At 57.7% G+C, this 21,484-nt stretch overlaps 2 protein-coding genes across 15 annotated transcripts in view; one reads left to right on the top strand and one right to left on the bottom strand.

Moving 5' to 3' along the window:
- The window catches only part of TSPAN18 (tetraspanin 18), a 205,489-nt gene extending 201,948 nt beyond the window's left edge, over positions 1-3,541 (top strand). For 6 of the 7 annotated variants that reach the window (XM_055281839.2, XM_055281836.2, XM_055281837.2 and 3 more), the window contains one exon: positions 1,997-3,541. In XM_055281839.2, coding sequence (XP_055137814.1) covers positions 1,997-2,137 — 141 coding nt within the window. In that variant the 3' untranslated portion in view covers positions 2,138-3,541. Of the gene's footprint in view, positions 1-300 lie in introns of all 7 variants that reach the window. The other variant, XM_055281841.2, reaches the window with a different exon arrangement.
- TP53I11 (tumor protein p53 inducible protein 11) overlaps positions 1-21,484 on the bottom strand; it is a 69,623-nt gene that overhangs the window by 28,442 nt on the left and 19,697 nt on the right. For 5 of the 8 annotated variants that reach the window (XM_055281834.2, XM_063641838.1, XM_063641835.1 and 2 more), the window contains exons 2-7: positions 10,200-10,276; positions 9,292-9,451; positions 8,643-8,701; positions 8,396-8,444; positions 7,894-7,990; positions 6,655-6,756 (exon numbers count right to left, since the gene is read on the bottom strand). In XM_055281834.2, the coding sequence (XP_055137809.1) occupies positions 6,655-6,756; positions 7,894-7,990; positions 8,396-8,444; positions 8,643-8,701; positions 9,292-9,451; positions 10,200-10,276 (544 nt within the window). Of the gene's footprint in view, positions 1-3,457; positions 6,114-6,654; positions 6,757-7,893; positions 7,991-8,395; positions 8,445-8,642; positions 8,702-9,291; positions 9,452-10,199; positions 10,277-21,484 lie in introns of those variants that run through there. The other 3 variants (XM_063641832.1, XM_063641839.1, XM_063641837.1) reach the window with 3 other exon arrangements.

Below are 21,484 nucleotides of genomic sequence, written 5' to 3'. Positions count from 1 at the left end.
ACATGGCAAGCTCTGGGTACATACTCAGGCCCAGTGTAGGGAAGTGCTTTGCCTAAGGACACCACTGGTATGTCGGGGGGCTGGATTAGAACCCAAGACTCGGTTTCTAAAGTCTTCCTGCTCCATGACTCCACCACATGAAGGAAGCCAGGCAGGGGCTGGTGAGAAGGGCTGGCCCCAGGGTGACAGGCATTCACTCGGCCCCAGAGGCAGATGGCCCCTTCCCCTGGAGCGGGCCGGGCAGCCCACAAAGGGCCCAGCCTGATAAGCCAGTTCCTGCTTTTGTTCTTTTTTTTGCAGCTTTTCGCCATGATCTTTGCCATGTGCCTCTTCCGGGGCATCCAGTAGAGGGTGTGGCCTGAAGCCTGAGACTCGCCCCACCCACCACTGCCCAGCACCCAATGTCCTCCCCTGCCCCTCCCCGCTGTCCTCTTGGCCCCAGGGGAGAAGATGAGGCCATCAGAGATGGCCAGGAGAAGGGCCAGGGGAATAGAGCTATTTTTTTAACAAAATGAAGACAAAAGTATGGACTGATGTATCCTCGCCTGGACTCAGGGCAGGTGCCGTGGGCTCTCCAGAGACCCCAGCGCCTGGCCCAGGATGCAGGCTGCTCTAGAGACCAAAGGAACACCAGGCCCAGCACCCTCCTTGGTCCAGCCAGACCCTGGACCCTCTCTCCTCACTGCACCAGGACCTGATGCCAAGAAAGTGAGGATTTAGGCAACAAGGAGGCAAAAGCAAATCTCAGAGAAGTCATCAAAGCCCAGGGGCCGCACGGAGATTCAGCTGCCACGTCTTGGAGGACTCAGAACCCACAGCGCAATCCCTGGTCCACTGGAGGGTGGACTGTTCCCCCTTCAGGCCGGGGCCAAGAGTGAGCTGCTAACACGGCATCCAAGAATGACCCAGCTGGTAGGATCCTTGCTTTCCCCATCTGTTGGACCAAATAATCTCAAAGGCCCAGAGAGGACAGTGAGCCATCCACAGACACACAGCACAGGCGTGACAGTTCTGAAAAGAAGCTGAGTTGTCTCCAGGCTGCTGTCACTGCACCCAGGACTCTGTCAGCTCTGCTACCCACATGCACCCCTGGCCTCAGCATCCCGGTTCCCCCAGACAAGAGAGGGCAAGCCAGCCAGGAACTGCCTCCTCCCTGCTCTACAGCTAAGAAAACACCATTCCATGACTTCCCACTGCGCCCTCCCTCCTACCTCCCCGCACCTCTCTGAGTCCCCAGGAACACACAGGGGCGCACATCACGTTCCCTTGTCCACACTGCCCGCCTCTTCCCCACGTGCCACCGCCTTCCCTGTCCTTCCCCAACTCCCCGGCTCCAAGAGTGGAAGAAATCCTCAAGATCATCTGGGTCTCCCTCTCCGCACCCAGAAAACTTCTCCACCCTCTTCTTGCATACCTCCAGGGACAGAGAGCTTACTACCTCCCGAGGCAGCCTCCTGCCTTTGGACTGCTCTGACTTTAGCATCAGCTTAATATACAGAAGAGGTTTCTGTTTTTCTGTGGCTCCGTCCACGGCGTCCCACTTGCCCGCTCTCCTTCCTGGAGCGTTAAGGTCACACAGTGACTCCCCTGAGCCCTCTTCTCTCCAGGCTAAAGAATCCCGAAGGCATCGAGGCCATTTCTGCTGCAACAAGGTTTCCTGTCTCTTCACTGTCCGCACATTTCTTAGTATTCCCTCCAGGCTTGGGCAGGGAGACTCACAGATGCACACCCACAAGTAAGTATTCAGTTCTCAAACTCTAGACGAGTGTTGGCAACTGGATGGCAAGATGCTCCTATCCTGATAGATCAGGGGTGGCTGCTGGAGGCTGTGCTGGGGATCTAGGGTTTGGTCTGGGCTCAGTGAGAGGTGGCGGTGCAATCCTGATGAGTGATGTCTGCCAGGCGCCGTAAGTTTGATTAGTGATGTCTGCCACGGGCAGGGATGGAAGGAGCAGGGTGATGTCTGCTCTCTTCTCTCCCCTCTGTCCCTCTTCAGGAAGAGCTCATTCTGTCTCACAAGCCACCGGCACCCTGTATCAGCTTCCAGCCTCTCCTCAGGCTTTCCAGTCACCAGGGACACTCAGAGCCACAGCCTAGAGCCCAGTGTTCCCTGGCCTGTGCATCCGCCCCCTTCTGAGATGCAGCCAGAAGCTCTGTGCTTGCTGCAAAGATTCAGGTGGACCCTCCTCTAATCTCCTCCTGCTGTGCCCACCAGTCCTGGCCCTCCCACCAGGTCTCTGAGCTCAGTCTTACCAAATTCTCCCTTTAACAGCTTGCTCTGGCAACCCCACAAATGACACCTGAGCTCTGTAGAAGCTAAGCTCCTGAGACCCAGGGGGACCTGCCACTGGTACCGCAGCCCAGCCTAGGGCCTGGGGGCTGCCCCTCTTGAACCACCCACATGCTTAGCCCCAGCTTTTTGGAAGAAGCAAATGGCTGGTCTGAGGATGACACACACAAAAAAAAAACCCACGCTGGGCAGGACTGAGGCAAATTGCACAGCTTTACGGCTCTAATCCAGGGGCATCCCAGGCTTCTGGGGCCCATGCAAGTCAGAGGGAGGACCCAGGAGAAAGGGCTGGTCACGAAGGGAAATCTGGCTAAGGTGGGTTCAAGGGCGGATACAAGACTGCCCCTCAGCAGCTTTCTACAAATGTGCCAAGGCACCATCAATCAGCCCTGATTCAGCCCCCCAGCCAGCCACTGGCCACCCTCTTAGGCTGGAAAGGGAAGACAGGCAGTTTCTGCTCCTGTTGGCATTCGCCCAGGCTGGTAGCTATTTGCAAGACTGCCTGAGGCCATTCCTTGGAGGCAAGGCAAAGAAAGCTCAGCCCAAATCAGGCTTGAGCCTCCCTCCAGAGCACAGGGTTTAGCTGGCTTGGTCCAGATACGACCCACAGCAGGTTCTGGTGGTGGCTGGGGGTTGGGGAGGAGGGGTGGGCAGGGATACCTCTTTGTTTCTTTTCACCCCGAAATACAACAGCCCGTAACAGAGACTTCCTCAGACCCCACTAACAGGGCAAGGAACAAGAAGACTACACCGCTCATCACAAACCCTGCCTGTATTGAAAGCCACTTTCCTGCTCTGAAGCTACTGCCTCTTAGAGAAAGGGAATATCTTTCTTTTTATGGGCTGGGGGTGAGGGCCCCTCCCCAGGGTCCCTGTTGTTAATTTCTAGCCTTGGTGCTCAGGCCTGTCCGCAGCCTCCCTTGTCTATATGTCTCTATCCATGCTTAAGGGGCCCAGACAGGATTTCCCAAACCAGCCGAGGCCCCAGCACTCCCGTCTCCCAGAGGCCCCCTCCTCCTCCTTCCCCCATGAAAGTCTATTTTAAAAACTGTCTATGTTCCTTGCCGTAGATTGCAGAGCTAATTTATCACGTTTCTCTCCGGTGAGACCCCCTTTTATATGATATATCCAGAGGAAGTTTTGTAATATAAAACAGGACGCCCACACTGATGGTTTTGCACTGGTTTTTGTGAATGTTTGTTTCTTACAAAAAGAAAAAGGAACAAAGAATAAATAGTGACCGTGAAGAAAGGTGGTCTTGATTTGGGGTTGGGGATAGACTGGGGCGAGGCAGAAGCTTGACAAGAGGCTGCTGATGGCTGGAGGGAGCTGGGAGAAGAGGTGCTCCAGGTCACCCCAAACGGAGCGGAGAGCGGGCCCACACCAAGCTTTCCTCGCTGGACTTACTTACTTACTTAAGGGCCCCTCTGTCCCTCGCCCCTCTGCCACTGCCTCCTTCCCAACTGTAAATCTTCTTGCCTTAAGAGTCCCCCTGCCCTCCAGGCTGTACGTCTGTCTTCCAGGTCTTACCTGCTCTGCAGCCCCCTCCCTCACCCTCACCCGCAGGCTCCACTACAATTAGGTCTAACCAAGCCACCCAGTATTTTGTGAGCACAGCTCTGTGCCAGAGCCTGGACAGCCCCATGGGGTAAGGCCACGCCACCCTCCCATCCCACAGTTGAGTGTGGAAGACTGGATGTCTCAGGGCCAGCAAACGCCCGACACGCAGCCTCGTTCCCCAGGTGGAATCCACCTGCAGTTATGGGAGGACAAACCAGCCATCGCTATTCGAGGACTAGGCCTGGCTAGGATGGGGGATTGAGGCTTCGGCCTGAGGGCACTGCCCATTGGCAGCCCCGCCTGTGGGAGGCAGTAGCGGCTCGTGGCCAGGCCAGGGCTCGGCAGCAGGGAGGCAGCTCTTTAGAGAGAGGCACGGGCTTAGGTGGCAAGAGACAGATGCCCGGAGAGGGGCCCTTCCTCAGGGTCCAGCCTCCCATTCTGCTCCGCCACGCTTACCAAGCAGAGTCTCGGGGCATCCACTGTAACCATGGTGGTGCCACCACTCTGCTGGGTACAGGCCACGTTGCTGTATCTGGGTGCAGGGACAGCCAGGCTCAGGGTGGACAGGGGTGAGGACCCCTCGCAGGGGCCCACCTGGCAGCAGCCAGAGCGGGCTGTACCTATAGACACCCTCCAGCCATCCCCCACTCTATGCCAGGATGGGAAGCCAGTCTGAGGCCTGGGGCTGCTTTTCTCCCTACACCTGTCCCCAGGGCATGGGCTCACCACTTCCGGTGTGTGTGTCGGTGTGCTGGCAGGAGGGAGAGGGTTGGGATCGGGGACTAACGGGGGGTATATAGCACAGGCTGGTGGGCCCGCAGGGAGAAGCTGGGCGGTGGGTATGCAGCACAGGCTGGTGGGCCCTCAGAGGCAGGGCAGGAGCTGTTCAGCCCCAAGACAGCCAGTTGTCAGCCTTTGCCAGGGCGCTGGAGATGAGGGGAGGTGGCCCGCTGAAATGTTTCTATTTATTTCCCGTGCTGAGTTTGAGGGCCACCCGGTCCCACTCAGCCAGACTCTGGAGGCAGACCGGGCTGCAGGTGTGGGGGGCAGCTCACCGGGAAGCAGGGAGGAGTGGGGGACAGGCTGAGCCCAGTGGCCAACAGGCCTTGGGGGACATGCCAAGGGGCAAGGGAGCACTATGGCCTTCCTTCTGTTCCTCCTCTCCCAGCCCCACCACTTACAGTGGTCTCCACTGGGGGCTGTGTGTCCCTTTGTCTGTAGGGCCTGTGGGTGCAGCTGCTGGCTGCCTCTGAACTCAGGCTGGTTACAGGGAGGGGGCTCCCAGGGCATTCCAGTGTCCTGGGGTAGAGGCAGAGTGCCCTCGAGCAAGGTCCCGGGAGAGCTCATCTTGTCAGGCCAGGAGAGCAGGGACAGGACTTCTAGCTGGGACAGGACTTCTAGCTGTGTGTGGCCCATTCTTGAAGAATGGCTGAAAGGGAGGTGCCATCTCAGACAGCGCACCCTGCCTGTGTGCGCTCGGCTGGGCTGTGAAGGCGCACGTGTGTGTGTGTGTGTTGTGTGTGTGATTGCTCACATCATGGGTGTATGTGTGTCTGTGTGTGTGTTCGGGGGGTGTGTGTTGTGTGTCTGTATGTGTGTTCAGGGTGTGCATGTGGAGAGGGCCAGATTTAGGAGGAGGGATATAGGGTTTTCCAGGATTAGAAGGAAGCCAAGTTTAGCTGCTTGAGCACTAGGTTGGCGGGGAGTGTAGGGAGAAGGATGGGGGGTGGTCACAGCCTCTCTCAAAAGCAAGAAGGGCTTCCTGGCAGAAGAGGCCGGACCCTCGACTTAGCTCACTACCCTCATGACTCCAGCTTGACTTTAGTCAGTGTCTGTTGAGGGGGTCTGGAGGCCAAGAGACCTAAGGAAAGGAGGTATCACTGTGAGGGTGAAGAATAGGGCAGCAGAGGCCCTGTCTCTCCCCAAACCAGCATGTCAAGCCTGAAAGCCCAGGAGATCACAGCACACGGAGTGCCCAGGAGGAAAGGAAGGCCCCCCACCCCCTGCCTCCCTGGGGCAGGACTGGGGCAGGGCAGGGGACCCTCCTGCCTTCCAGGAGTCAAAGGGAAGCCGAGGCCCCAGCGCCACTCTGGCCCAGGCATGGGCAGGGCCCCAGACCCAGCGGGCAACTAGGCCTTCTTGGGTCTTCGGCCGACTTGGTAATAGTAGTAAATGCTGATGACGACAAAAAGGAGGCGGCTGACCAGGAGCAGCAGGATCCCCAGGGACATGAGGCCCGTCTCAGCTAGCGTGGCAGTGACCACTGTGGGAGAGAGGTCAGCAAGGCCACAGGGTCAGAGGAGGGGATGTGTCCTGGCGCTGCCCCCCAGCCCGGAGCGCTGGTGTGGCCGTCTCCCTGACTTCACTCTGAGCCCAGGATCCTCCCAGGTGGGAAGCACAGGACCTGCCCCCTGCCCCTGCCAACCCCACAGATGTTTCTGCTCTGATGTATCCCATGTGACAGGAACTGGGGCACAGCAGATGGGCAAAATTGAATGCGTGTTATTACACAGGTGCTGGGTACAGTGGGCAGTGGGTGTGGGGGGCTGCAGGTATATGTGTGTGCAAGGTCATAGACACAAGTGTGTGGATTTGGGAAGCTACAGGCATGTGTGCTAGGTGTGTGTGCACAGGTGTGCAGGCACACAGGTAAACACAGCCAGGTGAGTCCTTATCCCTCTATCCCCTCCCTAGCCTCCCATAGACAGGTTTTCATCACTTCCCACACACCCAGGTGGCTAGAGCAGGCAGGTCAGGGGCGAAGCTGCCCATCAGCCTCCCTCACTGCCCACCTCAGGACTCACCCAAGAACTGGACCCCGAAATAGCAGGCTTCGGTGAGCAGGGTCCATCGAATGATGACCTTCTCAGCCGTGTAGAGAGCGTTCCACATGATCAAGGAGATGCCTGGGGCGAGGGACGAAGAGGGGGCTGGGGTGGGACAGCTGACTCCCTCCCAGCAGGGCAGGAGGCCTGCTCCTGCTTCTTCTGGCCACCGCTGCAAGATAGCTGGGTTCCTGGACTCCATGCCTCCACCCCTATTCACACTTCTCAAATCAAAGCTGTCTGTCCCCGATCCTGTCCCCTCCAGACTCAATGCTGCTGCTTCAGCCTGCTCCTGTCATTCCAAGGCCCCGTGCGACACTGGGCAAGTCACCTCCCTGCATTGAGACTCGATCTCTTTATAAAGGGGGAGGACTGAGCTCCTGGCCCCTGCTCATGTCCAGTTCTGTCAGGAGGATGCTGCGTTGATGGAGTTCATGACTCAATGGGTTACCGGGTCCTATGATTGGGTTTCTTTCACATGGACTCCCAGACAGAAAACCTGAGCCCGTTAAGGACTCACTTTAAGGAACTCCCCCGGGGTAGCGGGGCATGAACCATACTTTTTAGCAGAAGAACCACTGGCTTGGCCTCTAGCAGGCCCCGCCAGCCCAGTGTCTGCTGGTACCAGACATGCCACCGGGTGTGCATTTATTTTATTCCAACAACCCTAACTCCAGAGGAGCTCAGCCTTTATTCTGTAGGCAATAGGGAGCCACAGAATATTTCGTAGAAACAGAGGCATATTACCTATGCTGAGCTTTAAAAACTGTAATTCCAAATCCTAACGTGTGCATCTCAGGTTAGAGAGGAAACAGAAGTGGTTCAAACAGAAGTGGCTCTGGGGATAAAATAGGGTGGGTGCGAGGAGTTTTGCAGACACTGAATTGATCTGCCTCTCCTCTAGGCCGTGAAGTTCTAGAGGGCTGGGCCTGGGCCTCCTCCATCTCTGTACCACAACGCCCAGGGGCAGTGCACACACTTATGAGCGCTCCTTGCAGACGGTGGCAAGTTCCAACCCCCTGGGTGTATTCCATCAACGGCCACAAGATGGCAGCACATCCCCAGCAGAGCGCCTCATCAGAGGCCGGGGTGTGGGCTGCAGCATCTGGCCGAAGAAAGGAAGGGGTGCCCGGGCACGGACCCCCGTGCTCTCCTCAGCCCCGCTGGGTCTCCCAGCTGCCCGTCGCCTCCCCCAGGGCCCGCCCCAGCAGTACTCACTGAGGAGGGCACCGCCGTAGAGGCGGATGGGGGTCTTGCTGGTCACCTGGGCTCCATCAAAGACGGCATCATAGAGCTGGTCAGGGAAGGCAAGCGCCTGTGGGCAGCGAGAGGGGCTCAGAGGTCCCGCTTGGGAGAGGGTGGGGGGTGACAGTTGATGCTTCCCACGGACGTTTTCCTTCCCCCCCCAGGAGCAGGATCAGCATCCTTGGGGGCAGTCCAGGATCTGGACCAAATTGTCCCCACCCGCCCCCATGCCAGGACAGAAAACTCCAGGGTTCCTGGGACAAGGAGTCAGGCCACAAACCATGGGATCCAGTGTGCTCCTGGAGAGGGCACAGGCGTGGCAGTGTAGGAGTCAGGTTCCCAGAGGCAGCCCGAGAGCCTGACAGATGGGCCCCTGCACGGGGGGCCAGGATGGAGGAGGTGCCTCCAGTGAGCCAGAGAAGGGCTGAGGGAGCCACACAGGGTCAGATCTCAGGGGCTGGGGGTGGGGGCTCACCATGATGGCAATGCCGGAGAAGAGCACAGCAGAGACGAACTGCCAGACCCTGGGAGGCGTGGAAAGAAGGTCACAGCCCTGCCCCAGGGGACCCTCCCCTCTCCAGCCCAGACCCCCAGGGATGGCAGGTTTGGGGGAGGTAATGAGACAAAATAAAATCCAGGGACCAGGCCAAATGAGGTGGGATCTTATGCATTCCGCCCCCCCCCAGCCTTCCCCTCCCCCAAAAAGTCAGGTAAATGCTCACCTGAGCCCCAAAGGCTCCCGAACGGTAAACTTGATTTCATTGCCCAAGACCTGGCTGATCTGTGGACAGAGGGGGTCAGAGGCAACCAGGGTAAGGGCAGCTCTCAGCGCCCCCACTCGCTCATCCTCCCAGAGCCCTGAACACCCAGGGGCCCCCCGGGCACCTCAGCTTGGCCAAAGGGTCGCCCAGGTGGGGAGGGTCACATGAGGCCACCCCCTCTCCTGCTTCCCCTTGACACTAGGGTTTAAAAGAAGCTGAAAATATGATGATGAGGTATGAAAGCTCAAGGCTCTGCCAAATGCAGACTTGAAGCCTGGTCCTGCCACTTACCGGTGTGGCCTTGGGCAAGTTGCCTAACCTCTCTGAGCCTTCGTTTCCTCATCTATAAAATGGGTTAATGATTTTACAGTATCTGCATCTTCTAGTGCCAACAAGAAGATTTAAAAAGCAACTGCTGGAAAACCGGGCATGTAATAGGCACTTAATGCTAACGATCTCGTTATTCCCGTCATTGCCGTTGCATTTCTAGGAAAATCAGCTAAGTCCTAGAACTCCTGCGGCTACCTGGGCCTGGGCTAACCTTCTCCCCTAATGGTGGGTCAGCCTGGCCTCCCCAGTGGGTGCCGGAGGCCCCTGCTCTGCACCCCACCTTGGAGCGATGCACCTCCCCGTCGTCATCCTCCCCGCCCACGCCGAGGATCTTGCGGGTCTTCAGGCGGCTCACGAGGTCCGTCTGGCTGTGCTTCTTCATCAGAGGCGGGGGCTGCTTGGCCGCCATCTTCTCCTCCAGCCCGGCCTCTGCGGAAGGGCTGAGGGGAGACACCTGCCTCAGGCCACAGTTCCTACCCAGCTTCCAGACCGCAGGGGAAGGGGCCTGACTAGGGGAAGGCCACGCCCCACACCAGGCCTGCTGAGGCCTCCCCACCAGCCCAGGGCAGCAGGGGGAGTACAGCTGGCTTCCTTGTCAAGTGGGTTGAGGAAAGGCTCTCCCGGGCCCCTGAGGCTCTGGGAGCCGGTCCGCTCTAGGTGGACACTGCACACCCCATCTGACAGGCTGCATGGTGCCTTAGAGCCAGCCCTGGAGGCGTAGGGCCCAGGAGAGGGCATTTGGGCCTGGATGGCGGCCACATCCAAGCTTCCTGGGGGGATGGGGAGGAAAGGAGCCTGGATTCATGGCGCAAATGAGGCTTAGAAGAGGGGAGGGTCTGTCCAAGCCTGGGGCAGGGGCTTCTGAGTTCTGGGGTCTGGGCCTCCACCAAACTTCTGCTCAATCCTGCAGGCCGGTGAGCCCCTCTCCCGTCTCCCTGCCACCCCCCTTCAAACCTGCCAAGACCAAAGAAGGGGAGGGGGTGCCCTCATACCCAGCAGAGCCAGAGAAGGCTGCCAGGGGTGTTGACAGGGACGCTGAGGTGGTCTAGGTTCCCTGCTCAGGCCTTGCCCTCCCGGCCCTCAGCCCCCCACCAGCCCCTCCCGGCACCCCAGGTCTGCCCATGATCCTCCCCAGTCCCCCACTCCCCCACCGCCAGCAACATCTTGGGCCAGGTTGGGAGCACCTACTGCGTGCCAGCCCCTGTGCTGGGCGACTGAGATGCAGAGAGAAGCTGAGTGCCCGTCGCGTCCTCAGTCAGCCAAATCTATGCAGAGGAGACAGAAGTGTAAACGGGGTGAGGTGAAGCCTCAGAGGCTGGCTCCGGGGTGGCCCTGGCTTCTCTAATCACAGCTGCCCTGCAAAATGGGCGCTATTGACGGCCACGCTGCAAATGACGAAACCAAGCTCCCAGGGCTTCAATGCCAACCAGGGTGAATAACGGTCGTGCCACTTCCCACCTTGGACCACTTCCAGAATCTCATTCCCACTTGCACCCACCCTCTGGCACGGCAGAAAAGCCATCCCCATCTACAGACAGGGTCAGAAGCCACCGGGCCCTCCACCAGGGGACCCTGCTGTCTCAGTGCCCTGTGGCCCCCGGCAAATCTCACCCTCCAGCCCCAGCCAGGGCTGCCAGAGGCAGAGTGCGGGGATGTCCCCAGGTCACCTCCCATTTTTGAGCCTCCTGGTGTCTTAAAGCACCCGAACAAACATCAGGACATGGTTTCAAACTGTGGGGTCTGTGAATAATGTGGCTGTAGACCGGATCAACTAGGGAGGCAGTATACCATGTCGCATTGGGAAAAAAACTGCAAAAGTTGCTATTGGCGGTCTTTAGTGAGTGTGATGTCATTTCCAGGCCAAAATACCCTCCTACGCCCCCTGGCTTTAGTTCCTCATCCACAAAAGGGAGTGGATACGCCTTTCTCCTCCCCACACACAGGCCCCATGGTGAAAGGAGACAGCGGCGGGTGGTAACTGTGACGGTAGGGCAGTCCCACACCCGGCACACAAGAGACTCCGGGTTAATGCTTCGGTGTGTGCCAGCCATCAGGACAGGAAGCCAACCCCACCCTGCCAGGGAAGCCAGAGCCTAACCTTTCATCACCCGGCTCCTGGAGGGCCCAGGACGCTGTCCCATCACCTCAGCTGCTAGCCACTGCCTTCTGGTGAACCCAGATAGAAGCTGCAACTAGCCACGTCCCTCCCGCGGCCAGGCGAGGCTGCCCTGAAAGTCACTAAGCCACTGGTGAGAACCGGGTCCTTCACCTGTTCCTCAGCCAAGGATGTTGCCTGGCCCACGCCCTTCCTCTTCCAGCCTCCCCATGGCCTTTTATCTTTTAATACATACAGCAAAATTGACGGGCTTCAGTTGTGCAGTTATTTGAATTTTGGCACACATATAGATTTTTGTAGCCACCAGCTCCAGATCAAGACAACGAGCAGTTCCATCACCCCAAAAACTCCCCGGCGCTGGCCACACCCTCCCCTCACTCCTCCACCCTGGCAACCACTGATCTGTTCTCTGACACTATGGCTTTTGTGTTTTCAAATATGCTACGTACGCAGAATGATAAAGCGTAGAACCTTTTGAGGCTGGCTCCTGTCATTGAGCAGAATATGCCTTTGAGATTCCTCCAAGTGACTGTGTGTGTCAAGAGACCACTCCTTTTGACTGGAGCGCAGTAATTCCCTGGGCTACGTGTAACAGCTTGTTTATCCATTCGGTCACCGAAGGCCGTGTGGGTTGTTTCTAGTTGTTGATGATTACGAATAGAGCTGCTACAAACCCGCGTTTCTGTGGGACTGTAAGTTTTCATTTCTCTATGGTAAATGCCAGGGGTGGAATTGCTGAGCTGTGTGGTACATCCCTGTTGGACTTTCAGAGAAAGCATCAAACTGTTTCCCAGAGCAGCCATGCCACTGCATGTCCCTGTCAATGCAGTAGTGTTCCAGTTCCTCCACATCCTCACCAACACTCGGTAAGGTCGGTCTTTATTTCAGCCCTTCTACAAGCTCCTCCTGGCTGGTTAACCCCTCTCCCAGGCCAGATGTGCTGCCTCCCTCAGTCCTACCTTACCCCTTCCTGCTGTGTGGCCTTGTGCTCTGAGTCTCGGTTTCCCTATCTGTGAAATGGAGCCGTCATTCCCACCTCCTAGGGAGCCCGGGGCAAAAAGAAAAGCTCAGAGCACTCAGCAAAACACCTGCACATTTGCCTGAGGAAACCGCATTTAGTGAGGTCTACTGTGAGCAAGGTACATGGGTGGTGGGACAGGCCCCCTATCCTGAAAGAGCTCCCAGCCTTGGCCGGGGGAGGGGGCACTGATCTGCTAGCCACTGATTAGAGCAAGTTACTTTTCCTCTCTGAGCTCCGGGGTCCTCATCTGTGAAACGGAAACAGCCAACCTCACTTTTCCCCTACAGCTGGTCTCAGGAGAAACAAAATAATGGACAGACAGTGCTTTAGAAAGAGCCAGCTCACTGCTCAAGCCAGAAGACCTAATGGGTAAGTGCTTAACTGCTGAGGTCACTCCCTGGATTTGAATCCCAGACCCATCACTGCCTGGGTGTGCCTGTGGGCAGGTCAGTCACTTAACCTCTACCTGCCTCAGTCTTCCCATGTGTAGTTGGGAAAATAAGGTGTCCTATCTTATAGAGACATTGTGGGAATAAAAGATGTAGTCTCCATGAAGCCATGGGGAAGTGCCTGGCCCACAGCAAGTCCCCAGTGAAGACAGGCAATTATCAGACACAGACACTGCCACCCTCCCCAGGCCTCCCATGTGGCAGTGGCACCGGGATGGAGGCCATGGAGGAGTGGGAAATGGATCTAACTAGCACTTCTTAACTTCTCTGCCCCACTGGGCAAAGCCCCAGATCTCAGTCCCCGGGCACAAGGCTGGCGCTCAGCCACTACCCACCAGGCTCAGGCTATGTCCATGGCCCACCTCCGAGGGGCAGAAGCTTCCAGGCATTGGACGCATTGCTTTCCTCTACCTGCTGACCCCTCTCCACCAACACACACACACCACACACACACAGTACACACACACACACACCACACATACACAACACACATGTACACACCCCACACACACCATACAAACCACCACACACACCACACACATACATGCACACACACCACACAACCACACACACACCCACCACACACCTACCACACACATCACACACATACCACACACACACCACACACACACACACACACATACCACACACATACACACCACACACACCATACAAACCACACACACACCACACACACACACCACACACACACCACACACATATGTGCACACACACACCACACAAACCCACCACACATACATCACACACACCCACCATACACAATGCACACACAAAACACACACACACCACACATACCCCCCATGCACACACACCCACCACACACCTACCACACACACCACACACCACACACAGCCACCATACACACCACACACTACACACACACACCACACAAACCACATACACCACACACCAGACACAGCACACACAGCACACAAACACCACACACACACCACACACACACACACACACACACACACAGAGCATTCCCCTCTGCACCCCAGGCCAGAGCCAACAACAGCTGCTGCAAATCAACGGCTGTGGGACGTGTCAGTGCCCACCTGCTGGGGCTGGGAAGAGTGGGCACTACGGTGTCCTGGACAGAATTACTCATGGGTGGGACAATCTTCATCCACAGGCACTGCCATCAGACATCTGAGCTAGTGAGAACACTGTGCCCATCTCCCAAGCCCACCCTAGCAGGGAAGGTATCACTCACAAAGGGCCCCTGTGGCCCCACAGGGAAAATGGAATCTTGACCTCCAGGGAGGAGGGCCCCACACCCACCTTCCAGTACAGATAACTGCTCTGAGAACTGCGCTCCGCCCCTGCTTCACCCCCAGGACTGGGCCCTGCAATGATCCGATCCACCCAGCAGCCCCTCACCTGCCCCACCGGCGAGGCAAGCTGCACACACCCCTGAGGTCTCCCCTTGACCTTTCCTCCCCTTCAGGGCCACTCCAGGTGTTTATTTCAGGCCTAAGTGAGGACAGAGGACTCTACCGTGCGCTATGGCCAAACCCCGGCTTTGGGGGCGGGGGACCTGGCTTTGAGTCTTGGTTCTGCCCTCTTGCCAGCTGCACAGCTTTGGGCAAGTCGCTACAGCTCTCCTAGCCTCAGTTTCCCCTCCTGTGAAATGGGGGTAGTGAGAACGCTCACCTTGCAAAAGTGCTGGTGGAGAGAGAAAGAAGGAGTGCACGCGGGCGCCCATGGGGAAAGTGCCCTGCCCAGGAAGGAGTCTGGCCCTCCTTCCACTTCCCTTTCTCCACTCAGCCATGCATAGTGGAAAAAGCCTGCCATCAGTGCTGTGAAGCTTCCTGCTCTGCCCCACTGCCTTCTGAAGGGCCCCCGGGGGTTTCCCCCAGGAGCCAGGCTGCAGGAGGCTGGGGGCAGGGGCAGCAAGGACAGCCACCCCTCCACCCACATCACCTGTCTGGCAAGAAGGGAGGACATGGCTCCCAGGGCCCAGGCCTGGGATCCTGAACCTTTCCCCTCTGCCCTGCCAGCTGCTCTCGCCCATATTCCCGATCAGCCAGCAAACCTTTCAACAGTGGTTCTCATTGCTGACCCTTTACCCAAGTGAGAAGGTCCCTGGGACATTCTGTCCCCCCACCATGCTCCTTGTTCCTCCAGGCTATCTTTGCACACAGCCCCTCTTCCCAGGGTCCCTCCCAGGGCACTGGGTCCTCATCCTCCTCCAGACTCTCACAGGTCTCAGTGTCTGCAGCCACTGGCCACTTATAGCCTCTACTCCGGGTCATTTCACGGCAGTTTGGTTCCCCAAGACCAACCAGTCTGAAGGTATGGCTCGTACTGTGCCCCTCCGTGTTATCTCCCCGTGAGGCTGGGGTGCACAGTAGGCACTTTGTCAACACAGGTGGAATGAGCAGCTGTCAGGCTAAGCCCAACCAGCACACTCAGAAGCCCATAGGTAAGACGTGGCGGGCTGAGGGGAGGCCACATGGAAGCTGGTGGCACAGGGCAGGAAAGGGCTTTCCAATTAGGCAGAACTGGGTTCAAAAGTGGCCACTCTCTGTTGGTCAGGTGGCCTTAAGCTAGCAGTCTCAGCCCTCAATACAATGGGGATCACACCACAGCGCCTTACTTGCCTTACTCATGGGGTGCTGAAGACTCCAGGGGAGGGGGTGCAAATGCTCTTGGCAGAGGAGCTGGCAGTGGGGGGTCTGGGCGGCAGTGAAGGTTAGAGGACTGCATGAGAACACGAGGCCTCTGCCATGGCCCCCACCTCCTCAGAAAGCTGTGGCAGCACTCGCAGGGGAGTGCCCCAGGGCAAGGATTTCTTTGGGTCTTGTTCTCTGAGCCTGGGACAACTCCGGGCACAGGAGGAGTTCAACAGACATTTGTGATTGAATGAATGAGTTGGGAGGAGCTAAGAGGCCCTCTTCAGCCAAGATCTGACTCCCTGCAGTCCCTCCCACCTCCCCATCTGCTGCGGAATCTGAGGCCAGGGAAGAGCACCTCCACGTGGTTCCCAGGGGCAAGGCGGGAACCAGCAAAGCCCCCAAGACTAAACCAGCCAGGAAGAGAGGGGCTTGTTGGGGGTACAAGAGTCAGGAGAGGATGACAGACAGGGAGGTGGTAAGCATATTTATAACGATTGGGAAAACTTGGGCTCAAATCCCTACTCCTCTTCATTGCTCTGTGACCTCAGGAAAGTTACTTAACCTCTCTGAGCCTCCATGTCCTCATCTGTGAAACCAGACTACTACGTCTATACGAAGCCCACAGGTTTGTGATGTGTGATGATGAGAAAGTGCAGCTGAGGAGCCTGGCCCCTGGTGTGTACTGTGTAAAGGACAGCAATTAATAACATGAATAAGGTGGCTGCCCAGGCTCTGCCCTGGCCAGATCAGATGGGACTGAGGCGTCATTCCCATGCAGATCCTGGAGGACTTCCCCAACCCCCTGTCTCTTTCCCAGGAAGCCTGGTTTCCATAGAAACAGATGGACTGCCGAGCTGTCCTCAGCATGAAGACTATGCCCCGTGAGGGCTGGCTTAGGAAACCTGACTGGCCAGGGGAGTGGGGCAGATGAGGGAGGGAAGAGGAAGGGGCCCAGAACATCCATCAGTGGCCAAGCCTCCCTGTGAGTCAAGGGGGGAGTCGCTGCTGCTGCACACCTCAGCCAAGAAGCCACTGGCTTTCCCAACAAGAGCTTCTGTGATGGGGCAGGCAGCACACCTGTTCCTCCACCCCTCAGAAGGAAGACTGTCCCCAGGGCCACCTACCCCGGGGCTGGGAGGAACGGGGCAAGTACTTCAAGACCATGGATCCCCTGCAATCCCCACCACAACCCTATGAGAATGGCCATATTATCACCCCCATCTTACACATGAGAAAACAAAGGCTCATGTGACTTATTCGGGTGTCCCTTGAGGTAAGTGGCAGAGCTGGAATTCAAGCCAAGGTAACTGTTCTTTAACTAGACATCCTGAGAGGAGCTGGTGTGTGTGTGCAATGTGTGCGGTGGTGGGGGTGGGGGGTGTTTGGTGGACGCGAACTGAGCTCTAATCCATCTTCCCCATGGCAACTCCCCTGGAAAGTCCCTGGCGGTCGCCAGCATCTGGACTCCTCTCTGGGGTCCAGCCTCCCTTGGGTTAAGGCCCTGCGACTACAGCAGGACTTGGGGAGGGATGCAGGGAGCCCCATTGTTCTGTTATCGCTTTGGTACAAAATAGCTGGAAATGGGGTCTGGGACAGTGCAACACAGAGTTGGGGGCGGGGTGCTGGCAGTGAGAGCCAGAGCCTCAGGCCCCTGGCCAGAGAGAAGGGGAGGCAGGAGAAAGAATCTCTGCTCCCTGGAGGGCGGGACGGAATAGAAGGTCCAGAGCTTGCGTCATCTGCTCCAGCTGCGGTCCCTCCCAGGGCTGCCGTCGGCCCCTTGGGCAGGATGGGGTCTAGGAAATCCCCTAGCCCAGAATCTATCACCTGGGCCCTCAGGCAGTGAAGCCACTTGTCAATGGCTGTACTAGAGAGGCTTAGGGACTAAGCCTCGTGCTCAGATCTTGGCTCTGCACTACTAGCCTTGTGCCTTTGGGCAGACAAACTCCTCTTTGAAGGAGCCTCCCTTCCTTCCACCGTAAATGGGGCAGTGGTCCCTGAGTCACAAGGCTGTCGGGGGCTAGAGAGCTAATCTAGAAGTCATGGGACACAAAAGAGGCTTTATGAAAGCGGCTGCACTACTGACATCCTCACAGCGGCCTCTGGGGTGCAGGTTTCATCAGAGGCCCACAGCTAAGGAGGAAGCCGAGGCGAGGCTACCCGGTGGATGGGCCTCGGCTGGCTCCAGCTGGCCTGCTATCAGGCCATCCCTCGAGAGCATCGTTATTCCAAAGGCTGGGGCTGCCTTAGTCAGTCTTGTCTCTCAAGCAGATCCTGAGCCAGTGGAGGGCGGAGCTGCAGCATCCGTCTTCCTCATCATCTCAGCATCACCACTGGGCTCAGTGTCCGGGCTGCTGCAAAGAGTGAGGACAGAGCGGAACTGGCCGGGAGAGGCGGGCGCAGGATTTGAGTCCCGTGTGGTGGCAACCCCCGTCTCCATGACACAGCTCTGCAGTTGAGAAAGTTTCCATGCCCTGTTTCCAAGAACCTTCAGGAACATGTGCCCTGGGATCTGGTAGTGGAAGGTTTGTCCTGGAGCTGGAAGGTGGCAGTGCGTCCTGAGTCACTGGGCTCAGAGACAGGACAGCTGAGGTCACAGGCAGATTCTGCCATCACTGGTAAGCCAGGCCCTGTCTTTGGGGCTCAGTTTCTTTGTCTAAGAAAATGAGAATGTGGTCTCTAGGGCCCCTGCCAGCCCTGCCTCACAGCAGCCACACTCCAGGTCCCTGCTGGGCCCCAGCTCAAGCTGCCCCACCGCCAAGTCCCGCCACCCCTCGGCCTGGACTGGCACACAGGTCCTGTCTTCCTACTCTTTCTTTTTGAAGGGGCCCAATTTCCAGAAAGGCAGAGGAAAGCCCAACCTTTCAACAGAAACATTTCCAAAGCTTTAGGGACGAATATGAACATTCCCTACTGTGCTGAAGAGGGCGAGAGGTCAGGGCAGAGCAGGTGGCAAGAAGGAGGCATTCCTGGACGCCTCCCCCGGGGGTCTGAAGCTGCTGCTGTGGGCAAGGGGATCAGGCCCTCTGATGGCCTCCATCACCGCTCGGAAGTCACTGGGAGGTTCTCCCTGTCTCGACGGTCATTCACATGGGCAGAACATGAAAAATTCCTGTCCTTTTCCACTCAGAGAACAGGCCAGCCTGCCCCTTGGCCCAGTGACCATGTCAGGGCCCTCAAGGGCAGCTGGTGTTGTCATCAGGACAGCCTGACTTCCAGATCCTATGGGGCTAGGGGTCTGGTGAGAATGCAGCAGGCACCTCCCTTTCCTCCCTGCCCCCCACTCTCCCCATGCTCCTCCCCCACCCCGTGGCTGTTCAGGAACTTAGAGGGGAGGAGAAGAGGGTGGGAGAAGAAGGGAGAGGAAAGGAGAGGAGCTTCTTCAAAGGGATGCTCCACATTTTGAGCCCGTTTCTTCAAAAGCAAGTGGTGATTTGTCTTCTGGGTGAGTTGGGGGAGGCAGGTGGAAGGGTCCCTGCCCTTTTTGCAGGATAAGATGAGCCACAACCATAGTTCAGGACTGTCTCCCCAGTCATGGGGTGCTGGCTTAGTGGTTAAAGGACTAGCTCACGACTTAAAAGGCTTGTGCTTCATCCTGGCTCTACCACTTATGAGGTGTATGCCTTTGGGCCAGTGACTTTGCCTCCCTGGGCCTCAGTTTCCTCATCTGTTAAATGGGGTGTAATAATGACACCACCCTCTCACCAGTGAGAAGACGCACAAAAAAACATCCAGAACAGCGCCTGTTCTGTAGTTAATGTTCAATAATAATGCTGCTCATTATTTTTAGACTAGAAGACTCTACTTCCTTGCCTCAGTTGCCCCCTTGACCAAATCTGCCTCAGAGCAGGTCCCCTTCTAGGGATCATGTGCCAGGTCAGAGTTGGGTGCTCAGAAGGGAGTGGTCATAGGAAGGAAGTGGGATGAGAGAGAGCAAGGGTCACTTTGGGGCAGGAGGACGATGCTGCGCTGGCCCTGGGAGGGGTCCAACCGGTGTAGCAGGATAAACAGTGAGACACAGGGTGCTGGGGAGGTATCGTGGACCAGGAGTCGGAACATCAGGCACCCCGCCCTGCAGCTGCCTCTCCTGGCCTGTGTGTCCTGGGGTGACTGATATACTGTCTCTGAGCCTCACTTCCCTCACCTGAGAAATGGGAGGAATTCATCCCTTCTCAGTCACTCACTCTTCCTCAGCCCCTCACTTCCCGCTAGCTGCAGGGCAGGCACATTCCAGCCTCGGGGCCTTTGCATGGGCTGTGCTCTGTCTACACAGCTCACTCCCTCATCTCCCTCAAGGCTGTAGCTCAAAAGTTACCTCCTCAGGGAGGCCTCCCTGACACCCTATTTAAAATGATAACCCGGTCCCTGGCCTCAATACCCCCAACACAACTTTTCCCCTTCACCTCTCAGTACACTATATAATTTGCGTATTGTTTTTATTAGCTAATTGCCTCCCCCTGCCCCCTGCTTTTAAGCATCAGCTCCATGAGGACAAAAATTTTTATTTTGTCCACAGCTGTCTCCCCAGTGCCTGAAACTGCCCCTGGCACTTTGCTCCATAAGCCATTTTTGCTGTAATGCTCACAAACATTTTGTTCAATAAGCAAAAGTAAAGAACAGCCCCAAACTGTGTGACCATGGGGCATTCCTGTTAACTCCAGCCCCTCCTCCCCCATTCCCCAAGAGGGGCAGGCCCTGCTTCCCACAGAGGTGAGGCTATCAAAAGAACTTGGGAGGCTGGGTGTGAGCTGGAGAAGCCACAAGGGTCCTGGAGGCAGAGCTGTGCAGAAAATAGGTCGCAGTCCTAGAGCCGGCAGGTCATGACAGCTGGACATAGGTGAAGGGGCTTTCGGCCTTAGCCCTCCACTCCAAATTTGGAAGCACGGAGGAAGTTGACCACATGTGACTGGGAAAGCAGCAGCCAGGGCAGGGGCCTCCTGGGATGGTGGGGACAGAGGGGGCCTCAGGAACAAGACGACCCATTTTACAGATGGGACAACAGAAGCCTGGAGAATAATCTTATTTCCTGACAACCCAACAAGAAAAATCTTTTCTCTCCTTTCTCGAAGTCTGGGACTGAGGCTAAGGGGCGGACAGTGCCCCCTCCTGGCTCTGCAACAAAACGACCCCCGCGTCCCTGGGATCTGCGGGCCCCAGGTCCTGGTCCCCTCTCCACCGGCCGTCAGGGGTGGAGGTCCAAGGGACCACATAGTTGGGGTGGGCAACCCCGGTGACTTCTCCCCGCAGGCCCGCCCCGTCAAGAAGTTTGTTTGAAAGAAACCAACCAGGAAGTGCGGGGTAGTGGGGCGGTGAGGTGGCCTTGGCCAGCTGCTCTGGGCTTTGGAGGAGGTTCGGGGTTCCTGGCCTCCGCGCTGCTCTTGCCCCAGCCTCCATCTCTCCCCCCGGGCTCCAGGAAGAGGCGGAAGCCCGAGACTGGGTCAGGGCGAAGGAGGGTAGAGCAAGGGGACCCAAGGCGAGCGCCCCGCCCCGCCCCGCGGGGCGCGCCGGGGTGGGCGCGGCGTTCTGGCCCTTCCTCCACACAGCCTCCTCCGGGTAGGTGCGAGTGTTCTGACCACGGCAAGGGCCCTAGCCCACCCAGCGCCCGGCCAGTGGCCCCACACTGCCCCCTTCCTGCAGATCGCGCGACTTCGGGGAGAGTGGGGGGCGTCTCCACCTGTGCGTCCCCTACCCACCCCCTAACTGGGCTAAGGCGCGGCCTGGGTTTCTGCCCGCCCCTTTCCAGCCTGGGGACGGGGGACTCTCTCAGCCTTGCCCCTCCCCCTGCAATCTGTCCCTGATGTCCCCGCTCCAGACACCCACCCACTTTCTGAGACCCGGGCCTGAGCGCCGGTGTCCTCGGCGGGGAGCTCCGAGCCGTTAGGCGGCCCCGGGTCCTCCGGCCCAGGGCCCCTGCCCCCAGGCCCCCGCCCCAGAAGGTCGGGCCAGACTTGTGGACAGCGGGAACTCCGCCACCACCTCCGTCCGCGGCCCTGCGGGGGCAAAGACTGGGGGAACTCGCAAGTTTGCGCCGTGCACTCCTCCGGCCGGGAACAATGGCGGGAGGGGGAGGGGACAGAGAACCGAGCGCGGGGGACCGAGTCAGACCCCAGGCAGACAGAAACTGCTTTCGCTCCGTTTCTCTCCTGCTCCGAAGCAGAAAGCTCGAGCCCGAGAGGCAGTGGCCGAGGACGAAATAAGCAGTCCAGGAGGAGGGCGACCGCGGAGCCGGGGGAGAGGGGAAACCGAGT

This window comes from Symphalangus syndactylus, chromosome 6 (assembly GCF_028878055.3).
Source record: "Symphalangus syndactylus isolate Jambi chromosome 6, NHGRI_mSymSyn1-v2.1_pri, whole genome shotgun sequence".
Classification (NCBI taxonomy): Eukaryota; Metazoa; Chordata; class Mammalia; order Primates; family Hylobatidae; genus Symphalangus; species Symphalangus syndactylus.
This window is presented reverse-complemented; position numbering and strand designations above follow the sequence as displayed.